The 16719-nt window shown below is 42.8% G+C and overlaps 1 protein-coding gene across 1 annotated transcript; it reads right to left on the bottom strand.

The window, feature by feature from the left end:
* Nucleotides 1–8110: 8110 nt before the first annotated feature.
* On the bottom strand, nucleotides 8111–12585 carry LYPD6B (LY6/PLAUR domain containing 6B). Its single transcript, XM_044438493.1, has 4 exons — nucleotides 12465–12585; nucleotides 11324–11422; nucleotides 9631–9761; nucleotides 8111–8275 (listed from the first exon to the last, which is right to left on the bottom strand). Exons 1-4 carry the CDS (start codon nucleotides 12577–12579, stop codon nucleotides 8111–8113), a joined length of 510 nt encoding a protein of 169 aa, XP_044294428.1. The 5' UTR covers nucleotides 12580–12585.
* Nucleotides 12586–16719: the final 4134 nt, after the last annotated feature.

The raw sequence follows: 16719 nt of genomic DNA, 5'->3' as shown, positions 1-16719 counted from the left end.
GAGAGCCTTCCTTGCAGGATGCCAATAATATAAATCAGGATTAAAAGGTGTTTCAAGAGGAATCCAGGGAAGGGCTTGGCAGTAGGGGGTGGGGCAGCCCTACAAAGCAATGCCTCTTTATGATTGCTTAGTGGACAGACTGGAGGGAGTCAGGACATGTTCAGACACCCCTCTTAGATTCAGTAGGCTCTCTAGTTCATTCATTCAGCTGGATCCAGCTGGGTTAGCACTAAGTGTGGAAAAGAAGGTCAGGCAACTCTCTTCTTCTGTGCAAAGCTCTACCCTGTAAATCTGGGCCTCAGCTTGAGTAGTCACACCTATGGGAGCTTAATTTGTGTGTATTACGAGAAGAGCTTCTGATTTACCCTGGGAAATTATTTGCAAGACTGTTTGTTCGCAGGGAGAATAAGAAAATAATACACTTCTCCTGCACTGTAGTATTGTGGAGGCAAATGTATGAACCAGGACCTAGATGAGGGCGAATGTGCTTTTCCCTTGGGAAGGGCCACATTCCCCTGGGGATAATCTGGTGCAGGTGGAAGGCAGCTGTGGACCAATCCAGAGTCAAAAGTGTGTGGGTTAAGACAAAGCTGTCTCCTCCTCTCCCCCTCCCTCCTACTGTGCCTTAATTCTTGCCCAGGGGACTACCAGCAGATGACATGGAGGGCTTTTGAATGTTGGCCAAGCCCCTCAGGGTTACAGGTGGGCCAACCTGATTTTGATAATCTGAAAGCTGTTTCTTAAGGCTGCTATCTCTGCCACCAGAAAAGTGTGGAAAACTCTTATGGGAAATCCTCTGTATCTTCTAGCCATAAGAGCAACTTCTATATAGTAGGTAACACCTATTCTGCTGCACTTATGAATGACTTATTGATAACAAATAATTTAGTTATTATTGATTATATCCTCCATGATGAACCAGGCAACAGTTTCCCTCCCAATTTATCTTTATAGAAACCACGTGAAGTGATGTAGAAACAGAGAGCCAGACTACACATTACACTAACTGTGTTGCATGCAGCAGAGACTCTATCTTATTATTTACCTGAGTGTTAAGTTTCCATGGTCCCAATTTAGATTCCAGGAGAGGCCAATTAAACTTCCCCATCATCAGCAATTGCTTTCCCAAGTTGCGCACATGCACACACTTGCATGGCGGGGGGGGGGGGGGCAGGGAATAACAAAAGATTCAAATTCTCCTGGCACCAACAGAGGCTTTCTTTTTTTAAGTCCTGTCTTCCACCCCCACAGAGAATTTCCAGAGGCAAGTAGGTGGTGGGAGGAAGCTATGATCTCTCCTGGCGTGTGGTGGTCTCAGTCCAAATTGGGGTCATAAAAGCTTACAGTAGAGTAAATATAAAGATAACCCCAAACTACTACACCACACTAACACTGCAATAAATGCGCTATTATCTAAATGTTGTTCTAGTGCCCATTCTTGCAGAAGGAATAGTGAAGGACACTGTTGTGCAGCTGCTTTCAAACTGCATCATCATCTTTCCTCTCCTGTTTATAGTGGAACAAAAGTTAAAAGGGTGGTGATCAGAGATACCTACGATAAGCACAAAGAGAGCAATACACTGTGAGTGAAAAGAACAATGTGATGCGACCTTTTAAACTGCATCCTGTAATAACAGAGATTATATCCTTTGCACAAATATATCCTGACATTACAGCACGGCAAAGCTTCAGGAACTTTTTTTCCTTCTTTTGGTGGTAACTGGGAGTTTTTCAAAACACACTTCCTGCTGACCTCAAGTTTGAACCAGCTCTGCAGTTCAGTGTGAATATTTTAAAGTATACTGTAATACAGGGGTGAGAAACACCTGGGCCAACGCTCTGTTTCTAGTAGAACACACCCTTATTTTTGTTCTGCCATAGTCAGAAAATATGCAAGCTTTCCATGTGCTTATGCAAGAATGCTTGAGGTTTGCTCCAAAGAAGTAGCCTTATGCTCCTAAGAGTACATGCTTGATTCTGCCTAGGCTACATTGTATATAGAAGATCCATGGGAATTCTGATTTTTTAATTTTTGTTTTAGGGGGACTGTTATACCCTGGCATAATAAATAGTTCAGCTGCAAATATATTGAATATTTCTGTCCTTTCGACCAAGCCAATATTTACACCTCAGTCAATTAGCTGCTTAAAGCAACTATCCAAAGTGACAGCTTTAAATGTGAATCAGCACACCATCCATTGTTTAGTCTTAACAGATTTGCATTGGAATACGTTGCTGAAATCAAGAGGCATGCCCCCATTGTTCACAAGGCCTTCTACTTGTCGTGGGTGAGAACTTAACTTCTAGTAATATTACTGAGTACATTCCTATTGAGAGACATAGTTCCCTGGCCGAATGAGTGCATATCCCCTTTCCGAATATAGGCTATGCTGGGTCATATGACCCCTTTACCACGTGGTTGCTGCCCACAATACACATGCCAGGCTGCAAGTGCAGTACCGCGTGTTGAGCGCCAGCGAGTGGGGTTGTGTGAATGCCGCCAAGAACCAGTCAGCACTCAGGCAGGGTATGCCACGATGTCACAACTTTCTCTGGAGGCAACAATTCTGATGCGGAGAGGAGGTGCTTCATCATATCTAAAGGTATCATTTCACTTACCCAAGTTCCTTTCCCACCATTTGACGTTTTAAACGAGTGCTTACCCTTCGAAACGTGTATCTGGAACGCCACGGAGCATTCCTGCTCCTCCGGTTCAAAGTCACCCTTCCAAGGTTGAGTAGACACGTACCACACAGAGAGCTTTGCTGCCAAGTTTGCAATCGCCCGGAGCTAAAACCGAAACGAGACCGAAAGCCCTCGGTTCTCTGGCCAGCTGGAGGGGAATGAGAGTAACTCATCGCACCTGTGCGGCCTGGGAAGGCCCTCCTGGCCTTCGAGGGTCCCATTTTGTCTGAACGCTTATGAGTTGTTTTGCGCATTCGCCGTACGGTTCAGCCATATTTCAAGTCTTGAGCATTTTCATCTGGCGCTCGATGGTCCCAGGTGCACACTTTCTGCTTCAGCAGGAAGGCTCCTGAGAGGGTGCAGCTTTTCGAACCGCGTTTCTCCCAACATGATTTGCAGATATTCCCCGCACTCTTGAAATTGCCAGCATTTCTCTTGACTTAACTTTTGGCAACTGTCGTTTCTATATTTAATTATATCCCTAAAATCATTCCAGGTCATTAAGCTCCCTTTTCACCTTTAAGTGCTGCATTTAGCAAAAAGGGGTGGTGTCTCACACAATGGCTTTACTAATCTGTTATATCAATCACATCACACTTATCTGGCTTCAGGGTATTAAAGCTCCCTCTCCAGTTGCAGTGAATATCATCCACATCTTTGTCTTTTTAATCTCCTTAAGGGCTCAGTTATGCTGTTCCGATCGGGTGTGGAGAAGGGATGCCACAATCCAGGGAGGGGGATTGTGGCCATATGTCTTTCAAGAGCCTGATCTTGTCAAAGCTGCCAAAGGAACATAAAGAAAGGTGCATGTCCCAAAAGGCACAGCGTGTGTTGTAATACATGGGTGTGCTTGTGTTTCATGCTGCCCTCATGGCCATCGTCCTGGCATTTGGCCTTCTGTATCATATTAAAGATTAACACTTTTATTGTGGTGTAATCAAAATGGACTATATCAAGTGGGGATGTAGCTGTAGTTGTACAGTGTTTTATGAGGGGGTTGTATTGTTAGATGTTTCTATTATCACAATTTTTATTATGTGGGTTTTATTATGGGAAGGCTCCTGTCCTGAAAGATGGCCAAGAAATGTCTTAAATAATAATTATGGCAATTCATTTAGGCCTTCCTTAAGGCATGCTGTTTTTGCCTGACTCTATGGAAAGAGTATGCAAAATCACTTTTCTTGCTCAGGTTTTTTTCTCCACAGGCTACTTGCATAGTAGGGTTTCTCCACAGTGGAAACAGTTTTCCATTGGTTTTTCTGGAGTGTGGCTGTAGATTTGATATTAATTGAAATCTGCATGTATATAAACAATAGTGCTTACAAGTTAATCCAAAAATGTTCATGTGAGAGTGCCTGAAGGACAGAAGTGTGTAGTGGGTAAAGTGCTAGGCTGGAGAATGAGCGAGCCAGTTTCTAGTCTCCACAAAGCCTGAACCTCACTGGGTATATTTGGAACAGTCATCACACTCAGCCTGGCCTACCTCACAGGGTTGTTGTGAAGATAAAATGGAGAGGCAGCAAACCTTTTAAGCACTTAGGCTCCTCGTGAGAGAAAGAAAGGAAAGTATACAGGAGATAGTGATGATGATCATCTCATATACACTGAGTCAACTTTTCTCCCTAATATTGGCCCTGGTGTTGTACAAAACATTGCAAAATGTTTAGCAATGGATTCACAATGAGCTTCAGTATTTTACCCAAATCAAATGTGATCTCAGTACCATGATCTCAGTACCATGAACAAACTGCATTCTTCCTATGTCAAAATTTACTGTTGTTTTCTCTCTTACATCACCAATGATTCAGCTAGCCCAGTTCTGCCTGTTGAGAATGCCGTGGCTTTCCAGCATCTTAAAGTAGCCTTGCAAACTGACTTCCTTGAAATAAAATGGTAGAAACCAAGAAAAGGAAGAAAGTTTTCGGGCACCCATGAATATGGCGGAGCAAACGAGTAACAATTAAAAACACTTTTGTAATTTGAACACAGATGTTACCCACTGTAAAAAGAACATAACAATAAAAATGACAACCATTTTATTTAGACATGATCATGCCAGTATATGGTGAGCCATAGCTGTAGATGTGACACACTGCCTGCGGTGACAAAGTGTTTCATCCCAGGAGGATCGCGTCAGAAACAGCACATTACACATAATCCATTGAACATCACAGAGGGATGCTCCTGCCCCTCCCTTGAGGAAAGCCACATGTAAATACAGCAGAGTGCATTCCCACACAACTTAAAGTGCTCAGAAGGGAAGGCTACTGAGCAACATGATTTCCTACACACCTTTCAGAGAATGGTGCGAACAGGGTTCCCAACCTGGGGTGGTTACACCCCCAGAGGTTGTGAGCTGGCATTTCAGAGCGTGCAACAGAGGATGGCTGCATTGCAATTTGTCAAAACTGGTGAATTACGATGTTTTTTGCCAGCATTGGTGAATTGCTACTTTTTTTTGCCAAAAATTATCCCAATAATAAATTAGTTATCATTATTTTGTTTGCCTGTGGATTCAGTTCTCTTTTTTCAATCAAGACAAAATCTAGGGATTGTCTGCCTCCACAGGCAGGCTTGTCAATTGCTGTCAGCAAGGAAATTCTACATTTTGACAAAATTGTGAATAAGAAGCAGGAACAAAGAAGTAATTGAGTTTTATGTTCACAATTGGGATTGGTTTTACTGTTTACATTTTTTCTAATAGCTCAATTTATATTTGTATTTTATGCATTGGGTTAAAAGCTCATTTCTTTGCGTTCAGCTTGTTTACTCGCAGAACTGTATGTGGTTCAATGTGTGATTCAAAAATTATAAATGTGACTTCTTCAAATGTGATATTACTTTTTTAGGGGGTGTGAAAATGAACATTTTCTAGGGAGGTGGGGTATAGAAAAGATTAAGAACCACTGTATTATAAATGTTTCATTTTATTTTTTCCATCCTCACAACAACCCTGCAAGGCAGGTCCCAGTTTAATCTACAAAGGAGACTCACACCCACTGACCTGCCTGCAGGGCGATAAGCAGGCTTCCTTAAAAATCAGCTCTTCATTTACCAATCTAACTGGGCCTGAAGATAATGAATGCCCATTTCAAGAAGAAAAAAACCCTTCAGAATCCATATGGTGACTAAATTATGTCACCTCCTCCTCCAGAAGAAAGGGAAAGGGAAACCATTGTGCACTGTGGAAGAATGACCTACCTGGCCCCATAACTTCCTTTTGTTTCCACTGTGTATTATTGCTAATAATTTACTTTGTCGTTAGGTCATGGTAAGTTACACACACTCAGAACAATAAAAATGAACAGCACAATATAGCTAGCCTAAGCTACAGAATTTCAAACAGGACAAACTCATTTTCTTTAGCCACCTGAGCTTTCATGTAATTCATACCCTTTCCCAATTGCCGGCACCCAGGGAGTGCCTTAAGCACGCAGCTCTGCTCAAAACGAGGAACTTCCTTCTCATCCTTGACCGGCTCCTTCTGTAGAGCAGACGGTTCTCCTGAGGGGTGGCTTGCTGTGCTGCAGAGAAGCTCAAGTGTTCTGCAGTGCACTGCGGAGACAGGCAGTTCTCTTTTGACACCCCCCTTGCATACACTGCACATTGGCTGAACTCCAGCATGACCTCAAAGCATGGTTAAAGATGCTAACTCACCATGGACTTTAACCTGCTGCAGAAGCATAGTTGGAAGTGGACTTTCAAACCCAAGCTTGTGTTAACTATGGTTTGGTATGATATCTGAAACAGCAAACCCCAGTTGTAAGAAGAAACACAGGGAGTTGTGTTATACTAGGTTAGCCCACTGGCCCATCTAGCTCAGCACTGTCTATAACACAGTGGCTGTAATGTACTTCTCTGGGGTTTAAGGTCTAAGGACTAGGAACTTTCTCAGTCCTCTGTTAAAATGCCAGGCAATTCCAAGCAGGAGGTCTGCCACTGAACTACATCAGACCTCCACATACTTTTGTCTGGAGTACAGTCACTGCTCCATCTCCAGAAATACTGCTGCTAGAGACAGTAAGGCTTAAAAGGGTGGGGAGCACACATTGCTTGAAGCCATGACGTGCTTGGAAGCTCATGCCACAGTTTGGAACAATGCCAGAACACACCCTGAATATTGTGACCAGCTAGTTAACTTGGAAAATACTACAGCACTATGTTCAGTGACAAAATAATAATTTGAGGAAAGTGACACTAGCTGAAATGAGCAAAGGTAGATTGCAAGTCTGCTATAAGTTGTACTGTACAACTGACCTCAAATGGAGCATTTATTTTTCAAGCTAATGATATTGAGTGGAATATCCAGACAATAATTTTGTAAAACTGGATTCTTACAGTAAAACCACTAAGAAACATTATATACGGTTGACTTTACTTTTCCAATATAGTTTAGAGCAGACTGAGGGATTCTGGCCATCTTTAATTCTTGCCATTGTGCAGTAATACTTATTTGTAATTAGACAGGGATAGATCCAACAGTGTCCTACACAATGGAAAATTTGCCAGCGGGGCAATGGCAAATAGAGGACCATCTTACCTCTATTTAGAGGACCAAAGGTATGTGGGGAGCATGCCCCCTGTTTTCAAGCAAAACTGTACTCCCAGAAGATTCGGGAACATGTGTTTGCTTGGAAAGAAGACACATGTTCCCTCAGTGCCTTGTTTTGGAGGGAAAAAAAACCCCTTCTTTTTTGCTGCTACCACCACATTCCTCATTGCACTAGTAAGTACAAGCACGGATTTATGCTAACACAACAGATACACCATTAATCTTTCCCAAGGGTTCTTCCATGAATTGTCTTTAATTTCTGACTCAGAAGTGGTTTAGTAAGAGTGACACAACGCGATTCACATCTTTATTGCTTTGGTACAGTTAGGCTTCTTAATAAATAAGGCTTTGTGCCACACTTTTTTGTCTGCTTCAAAGACTCACGGTCATCATGCTGACCCACTCGCTCTTAACACCAAGCTGAACTGGCAGCAGAGGTCAGCATAGTTGAGCACCTGCTGATGGAGCCGTGGCTCAAGGGACCACTGATAACCCTACTGAACCCACTGGCACAGAAGAGAGAAGAAATGACAATTTCTTCTAAGAAACCTCTGTTCATATTTTCAATCTTTCTAGAAGTGTTTTTGCTACAATAATATAAAATGTACACACCCGTGTATCACTCCAATGAATAATTCTGATAACTAGTCAAGTCAGCACAATGTTTGGCCATCACGGGTGAGTTTTTGAATACTTTGCACCAGCAAATGCAAAGTATTCAGTTGCATTTATACATGGCAGTCTTCGGAATGGCAGCATCGCTCCATAACCTTTTGTCACGCAACAAATATCTGTGGATCCTCTCCTCTTCATCAGCATGAGACAGCCTTCATATTGCTTTCAAATTACTTCCAAGAGGCAGGAAGAGCCGTGTCATTGCATAAAAATTACGATGACCAAGGCCAGCAGTGGGAGACTAGCAGCCCGTGTGCTGCTGCCTGATGTCCTCCGAGCGTGCACGACTGCAAATATGGCATTTGTATGATTCGTTGGGATGTCTACATTGCAAATCATCCCCTCGCAGCACGATATGCACTCCTGTCGGTTTTGAAAGACAATATTATTATGCAGGAATAAGGGCTGCTACCCAATAAATAAAATCTTGGTAGAGTACTCCTAGAACATTCAGTCTGTTAGTAAATCTGCATATGAAACAAAAACCAAACCTGGTGGGGTAGAAGAACTTTCTGTTTTTATATGGGAGCATGTATGTGTGTGAAGGCTCAGCAAATAGAAGAGAAATTTATTTATTTGATTTATATCCTGTCCTTTTTTTTTTGTTAAAGAACTCAGAGTGACTGACATCATGCTCCTCCTCCTCCTCCTCCTCTTAATCTTATCCCCACAACAACCCTGTGAGGTTCTTTCAGCTGGGAGTCTGTGACTGGCCTGAAGTCACCCAGCTGGCTCAATGGCTGAGTGGGGACTAGAATCCAGATCGCCCAAGTCCCAGTCCCACGCTCTTACCCACTTCGCCACAGTGGCTCTCAGGAAGCGACTGCGGCTCTCTATTACAGGAAGGTATCTGCCACATGCCCTTTTTGGTAAGTCCCTGCATTATAGATAACTAGGCATTTATTACCTATCTGCTGCTTGAGTCACTGGAAGGCACCTTTTAAAAGCCAATTCTAAAGTTTTTGATCAATTACTTCCACACTAGGATCTTTTAGTTCAGCTGAGACACTGCTTTTCCACAATCTATTTGAAGTGGAATTAGACAGTGGTTCCCAACAGCACATAATATACTGCTGCATTAACTAGCAATGTCCCTGTCCACGGCACAGAAGGGAAATCAATAAGAAAAACAACAAGTGCTCTTTCAAGGAACAAATATTGCCCAACTACAATGTGGGAGCCTATAATCAAAAGGGACAATAAACCACAAAATCGAAAGAAAAGAGAGTGCTAAACTGTGTACTCGCATTTTACATTTGCACTGTAGTTGCACAGAATCACAAGTGTGCACTATGGAAAGTCACCCATGTGGCTTTTGCTACATGCACACCAGGCCTTGGTCTTGCATGTAGTTCAAGGCATAACTAAAACTTCAGGAAATCCATACTGCTGGTCCTGATCAAATTATAGATTTACTTAGTGGCTTCACCTCACACAGGTCTCTGAGCAAAGCTACAGCTCACAATCTAAACATTTAATATAATTCCAGCCCAAGACTTCTATTATTTGAAGGTTTTGCCACAGATCCCATCCTCTCATTTGGCCTATAGATAGATTTTTTCCTGTGAAATGTTAAAAGACATGTGAGGAAGGAGGGGAAAACTCAGTGTTAATGCTGTCTTTTTGTCTATTGTTAACTGCTCCACTGGGAGTGGGTGTAGGGGCAGAGAGGGCTTGTTTTCAAATGGCCTTCCTTTACATTGAAAGATAATCCTTACTGTATAAGTGGCTTCCCTGTGACGCCGACAGCCAACAAAACGGCATTCTTCCCTGGTAGCACATGATTTGGTGACAGAGGTGCTTTTTCCATGATTAGTGAAGTGATGGACCGTCAAACAGTACTGTGTGTCTAAGCAAAGAAAGCACACACACAAAGAAAATGGCAAGAATAGGGTGGCTTCAGTGAAAGATTTAGGCTTGCTCTTTAAAAGCACAGACTTTGCATCATAGGCAAAAATCAAGTTTCTGGTCACGTTTGAGTACCTGACCTGGAATTCGCAATAAATACTGTATTCTTTTCCTGCCCTCCCTGACACTGTTCTTTCCAATGTTTAAAATTAGATGTCTGGACTTGCTCTTCCTTAAACAGTGATGGTTGGCACACAACCCTCATCCCGTTGGGCGCAGGCTTTTCCAAAGCAGTAGAAATGGTGCCTTAGAGCATCCAAACAACCTGCCCTACAACTCTCCCCCTGAGCAGCATCCCCTCTGCACGCTGAAGAGAAGGCAGCACTGTTTGTGTTTAAATGAAGCCTGCAGGTTGTAGATATGGCGGGGAAGGACCTGGACAGAAACATGGCGCTGCGCAGCGCCTTCCCACTGCCTAGTTGATAGTTCCTTTTCAGTTTGGGAACATTAAGTGCCAGAAGGTCGCAGAAGTGGCGGAGGAGCGGTTCATCTGTGCCTGCATGCCATTTGGCTCCTTCATACTGAAGAGCCTGCCATCCTGTGGGTGAGGCCATTTTGGAGGCTTCCTGTTCTATTGTTGACAAGCTTGCAATGGGAGGGATCGTTGGTGTTGAAATTTATACCAACGGCACGAAATGAGGCTGCAGATGAACAGCTCCTTCATCACTCCTAGAACATATGGACACAGAGTTAGCTATAAGTGTTAATTACCATACTGTAAAAGATCAGGCACTGTAAGGCTGTGGCTTGTAATTTTCATCTCATGAACTCCTAGAGGAAAACAGGTGTGCACCCTAATGGCCTCAGTCTTTTGGAGTGTTAAATCCTCCTTAACTACTCAGATAGCGGAGTTCATTGGAAAGGCCAATGAAAAATGCCTGTCCTCTTTTCCATTTAATTCTTACATATTAAAAATGAGTATCAGGAAACAATATCAAATTAATAACATTACATGCACATCATAACAAGATGACCATGTAGCTCGCTAATACATAGCTATCATTTTCTGACTCAGGCAGCAACCAACCATCTATATATCTATCTATATTGCCATCCCCTGCAAAGGCAAATACCCTTTCAATATCCTACCACTTCCCATGCTTCTCCTGCCATGCACACTTGCCCAGCCCCTAAGATCAACTTGGGCAGTCCCCCGGGAGAAGGAGGTGAGGGGGTGGCCGCTAAGAAGGCCCCCTTTCAGCTGTGGCAGCCCAGCTGCAGGGAGACTCGCCTGGCACCTGCACTGCTCTTCCAGTCACCCTTTTATCTTTTCAGGCCCTTCTGCTTTTCCATGTCCATTTTAAATCCGGCATTGCATTCAAATCTTTGCACTGTGGCTGGGTTCTAGTAGAAGATTATTTTATACTGTTTTAAAAGTTTAAAAATTAATTTTGCCATTTTATCATTCTGTATTTTATACTTTTAATAGCTGTAAACTGCCCAGAGAGCTTCAGCTACTGTGTGGAATAGAAATGTAATAAATAGGTAAATAAATGCACTTACTTGGAGGACACCATTTATCTTCAGCCCATCTGTTACAGTTGTAATTGTCAACAACATTGTCACAAGTAAAACACTTGAAGCTGCTTGGAAATGGAGTAGCTTTATCATTGAAGAAAGAAAGGAAACCCAAGTTAAATAGTTCATGATCACAATTCCTAATTCCCCGTTCTCCCAGTTAGACTCAGTGGAACCAAATAGCAATGAAGGACTCAACCTTTGCCCCATGCGCCAGGGAGGAGGAGGGAAGGGGGGCTAGGGGACCGAGGGGGCTTGGCGTGAGGCGATGGATCCACCTCCGCTGCTCCCGGCCTTGCCCCCTTTGTCCTTTCCAAGGCCCAGCCGCATCCTCAGAAAGGCAGCCGGGAAGGTTCTTTCCACCCCTTCAGAGTCACACAACCCTGGAGTTGGCTCTGAATAATGCAGTGGCTCCTCAGACAACGTTAGGAGACTATGGGACTGAGCCCAAATTTCATTCCATTTTGAATCAATATTCTTGCAGCACAATTCTCAGCATGTGTCTTTAGAAATGAGTCCCACATTCCACAGTATTAACTCCCTAGTAAGTGGATCACAGCCTTATTTCTTTATGTAAACATTGCTATCCTAGTTCTTCTACTCAGCTAGAGTAGGAAGATGGTTCACAGTTACAACTGGAAAACAATAAAAAGAATAAAACTGTGAAAATAACAATGCAACATAAACACAGAACAGCCTTGGCTTGATTGTCAGCTGATAATGGGGCTAGGGTAGAATAAGATTGGCAGTGCAGATTACATGATCGCTTGCCTGTTACAGATGGCCCAGACCAGCACTGACCATGGTACTGTAGTGTGCATGTGTCCTGGGTGCCGAGCACACCTACCCCATACCTTGTTATGGTTCTTTACCCAAACAGTAAGGCATATATAAACTTTTAACATTCTGTTAAGGATACAGAACTTCTGCATAATGTGAACAGAACAAAAAAAAAGCCATGATAATGTAATCAGGTGAACATGAAGGTCCACCTAATAATTAGCAGCTTTGCTTTTAGAGTTAGACCTTTGTTAATTTTTTCTGAACTATTAGACAAAACACAAAGCAGAAAATGCTCTGAACTTACTTACTGACATACTCAACAGAGCTGTAAATGCCTACTTACGGTCTACTGGAAGTCTCACATTATAGAAGTTGATGTTCTTGGCTAGAATCCTATTGCCAGAGACTATGAAGAGCTGGAGAAAAGCTGCAGCCAAAATGTGACAGAGTAAAGGCATGCTGTCACCGAAACTTAATGTTCTTACACCTGAAAGGAAGGGGGAGAGCATATTGCGTTACAAGGACAGGGGAAGAAAAGACTGGGGCTACAGTTATATTGAGCACAATCTTTCCCACACCTTATTCACAAGCAGCACTGCCAGTGATGACTGTACATGAAGAAGACATCAGCACTGCAAAACTAAGCTGCTACTGCCTTCTGCTGGCCTGGCCTGCTGCAGTGTACATAGCAGCCTTGTCTTGCTCACATATTAGAGCCAGAAGCCAGTAGGTAAGTGTGAACCACTGAGGCAGGGAAGGTTAAGAAGCAGCTCCATCTCAAGCTTGAATGGATAACATTAAACCCTCAAGAAATAAAGTGGAGCCCAGACTTCAGTGGGTGTTCCTACTGTAATTGTTAACATCTGTCTATATTTAAGCGAACAAATACATGAGGCTATTTGTCATTTTAAAGTATTTTAGTTCCCTCAGGTAAATAAATGCCATGATTCACTTCAAGCACAAGCACAGAGGGCAGTGCTTCAACCAAAGACCCTAAACTTTTGTACGAATCCACAAAGTTAGATCTCTAGTCAATCCACTGTCTGTTATATCCAATACCTGCATATTTTGCATGTGCTAGTAAGAATCAAAAAGGCGCTTAGCATGTTGCTCTCCTCTACAAGTGTAGGCCATCCCTGCTTGTCACTTAGCAAAAGTCTCCTGGGAAAGTATTAAAAAGCTTTCTCTGACAGTCCTAAAGCTGCACTCCTAAAGTGCATATGGGATTTCATAGAGGTGTCATCAAGCAATGAAGGTAACTACTTCCAGAGCATAGAGGAAAAGACCAAAGCCGCTACCCTCATCTCTGTTGGAGCCTTGGGACCTGCACAGGGAGCAAGAAAATAATCAGCTGCCAAGGCCTGTAAGAAATCTGGCTGCTATTTTCTGCATTTGCATACTTATAAAGTAGCTCTTTGCAATTTGTATTGTTAGGGTTGCAGAGGGAAGGGCTGTTTTGTGCATTTGGCCCTGGTTTACACTTTACCAGTGAGTAATTGAGATTACGTTGCAATTATTTATTTATATATTTTAATTCACAGTATTTCTATACTGATCCACATCCAAACAGATACTGGAGCAGTGAAAGGTATACAATTAAAACAAATAGAGAAAACCACATTAACAAATTAAAAACAAAGTAACATTACAACTATGGCTAGTCAGCAAGAAAAAGCCATCCAATTTGGTACCTAATTTGAAATGCTGTGACGTTGGTTTTAGGGAAATGGACTGCTTGGGCTGGTTAGTATTTGTAATGATTGTTTTATAACAACTGATGTATCAGTGTGCTTTCTTTTATGGTTGTGAATTGCCCAAATAACTTCAGTGGTAGGGAATTACTGAAATCTAAATCATCATTATGGTGATCACAGCCATTCCCTGGAACTAAACATGGATTAAGCCCAAAGGAAAATGCTACCCAACAAACCTATAGAAAGATAAATATGAAATGTACAAGTATGCTTCATACTGCAGCAGACCACTGGTCCAACTAGCTCTGTCATGTCTACAGTGCAGATGGTAAGGACTCGTTGCGGTTCTGAGGCAGGCATTTTTCACCTGGACCTGGAGATGCTGGCTATTTTACCTGGATCCTTCAGCATGCAGACCACATGCTTTGCCCCACTGCTGTCACAACCATTCCCTAAAATTAGCACAAATATGCTAATTTTAGCATATCAATAATGCCACCAATTGCCCAGGAGTTACAATATTTTATCATATATGACATGCTTACATGGTGCATATGCACGGCTCTGGAATTCATTTCAGATTTAGAGCAGTACACACTGTAAATAAATAAGTACAAAATAGAATCATATATTTAATCTATCATCTCTACACAGTAACATGATATTGCAGTATCATGTTTCTAGTAAGCACAACCCTAATTTAGAGTCTGTAACAGAATATGGATGCGTACAAGCTGACAAGCATCCTGTTTTCAAACTGTTGATGCTGTATGGATGTGAGAACACCATTTGGCCTGCAAAATATTGCAGCAAAAGCAACAAGAAGTGTCAAAGACTAACTGGAATGTGTCAGATCTCTGTTCAGAATCACCACCAGATGGCATGAGCAGAGATCTGATATCTGGTTCCCAAACTATTCTGTGCTCTAGAATCTGATATCTACCTAGTTATGATTCTGGGAATCAGCCCCTGCAACTTCTGTTACTGAACACACACATGAAAGAATTCAAGCTTTATTTGCTTTTTTTTTTAAAAAAAACTGGCTACTGCAAACACAGGAAGGTAACCGCCCTAAACCTGGCATGATAGTTTATTGCTGATTAGCCCCAGCACAATGTCCCAAATTTAGAAAGGCAGGTGGATGGTGAATTCTTTCTAGGGAAAACATAATCTTGCAAACCCTTGCATTTCGATAGGAGAGAAAAAGTAATGAGCACAAAAGGGGGGAGGGGTCTTCAACTCAGCTTTTCCCTGCTGTTGCCCAACTTCATTCATTGGGCAAGTTCAAACAACAAGACAAACTTGACTGTAGCACAAGCCACACAGTGTGAGTGAAGTGCCAGAGGCCTCCTCCTCCCTCTTTGGTCTTCCCATAGCTATCCCAGGGCCTATCGCAGGAGCAACAAGTCTTTTCCTGCCACTGTGAACCGTGTCCATTATTTTTTTTTTCCCCTGTCAAGTTGCCTTTCATGAGCTCCATGAGCAGGCACAGTGGGTATAAGCCACAATAGGTTATCATGTTATGCAAATCCACTGATTGTTTAAACTACCCTGGATAAATTTCCCAAAGAACAGTCAGTAAAAGCCTCTTTCTTCCTGACCACCTCTTTGCCCCATTTCCCCCTCTCCTAGCCACTAGCCGGGCTCTTTCGCTCCCTCACCCATTGCCTTGCTATTTTTCCTGACCTCCCCATCAGCATCCTCTTTATTTCTTCCCCCACGCCCCGAGACACCTCTTTTGAATTAGCCAGGCCCCTACAGCAGCCATTACATGACTAGCAACATCCTCCATCAGACCTGTTTTGCGATGGTGCCCACATGGCATTGTTCTCAAACTCCAAAATGTGCCCACAGTCCCCAAAAAGTTGACTTTTGTGGTGGTGGTGCAGCTCTTGCCTTCCACAGCCACATACACACCCTTCTATGTTGCTGGGATTGCTTTTCACTCTTCTGGGCATGCAGAATGTAGCTCAGCCTTTTATTGCTGGGGAAGGCAGGACTTTGCTGCTGGAAGAAGGCAGAAACTAAGATGGACTTGTGATATGGCAGTCTTCCCTAAGCCGATGCCCTCTAGATGTTCTGGCTACAACTTTCCAGCCCTTGCCTGCATGACCAATGATCAGGGATGCTGGAAATTTTAGTCAAAAAGATCTACAGGGTACCAGGTTGGAGAAAGGTGTGCAATATGGCAGGCATGCTCTCTAGCTCATAAAGACTAAGTTTAAGATTGCCACTATGTACACCACTGGGACAGCAAACAGGAATCCCTGCTTAAAAGTAGCAGATACATAGCTAGTGTCAGCAATGGCCTCCAGTATATAATATCCAAAATATGTTTCACCAGGTTGTTTTAACTTCCAAGCAGGAGGCAGGTTGGGCAACCTATAGCCCTCTGGATATTTTGGCCCATGATTCCCAGTATCTTTCCCTCCAATGGTTACACTGGTTAGTGTTGAGGGGAGTTGTAGGCCAAAACTGGAAGGTCAAAAGTTGCCTATCCTGGCAGTAAGGGATTCTTTACAGAATGCTGGTTTGGTTACTCTGATGCCAACTGCCAGTTTCCTTGCTGCAATTCAGACATGCTTTTAAGTAAGAGACTGACTTTGATTTTGCCTACAGAAAACTGTGTGTTGCTTTGCTTTTCTGCTATTTGAGTCTACAACCATTTATCCCCAATACTCAAATGAAATGAGGTTAGACGAAACATTCCTTTTAAACATTCCTGAAAACCTGGGGTTGGAAATTTTGTTTTTGGGTGAGTGTGTATGTGTGTTTACATAAGCTTGCTGTACAATATTGCTACGGAGGTCTTTCTTTTACCCAGTTCCAACACTGTCTTCCCTGTTCTCATTCAAAATAATTCACACTGAACTTTCAACCACCATTAAAATAGCCAAAGACTCT

This window comes from Varanus komodoensis, unplaced genomic scaffold (assembly GCF_004798865.1).
Source record: "Varanus komodoensis strain SLA01 unplaced genomic scaffold, ASM479886v1 scaffold32, whole genome shotgun sequence".
Classification (NCBI taxonomy): Eukaryota; Metazoa; Chordata; class Lepidosauria; order Squamata; family Varanidae; genus Varanus; species Varanus komodoensis.
The sequence above is the reverse complement of the archived record's forward strand: the minus strand, read 5'-3'. Positions and strand labels throughout refer to the sequence as shown.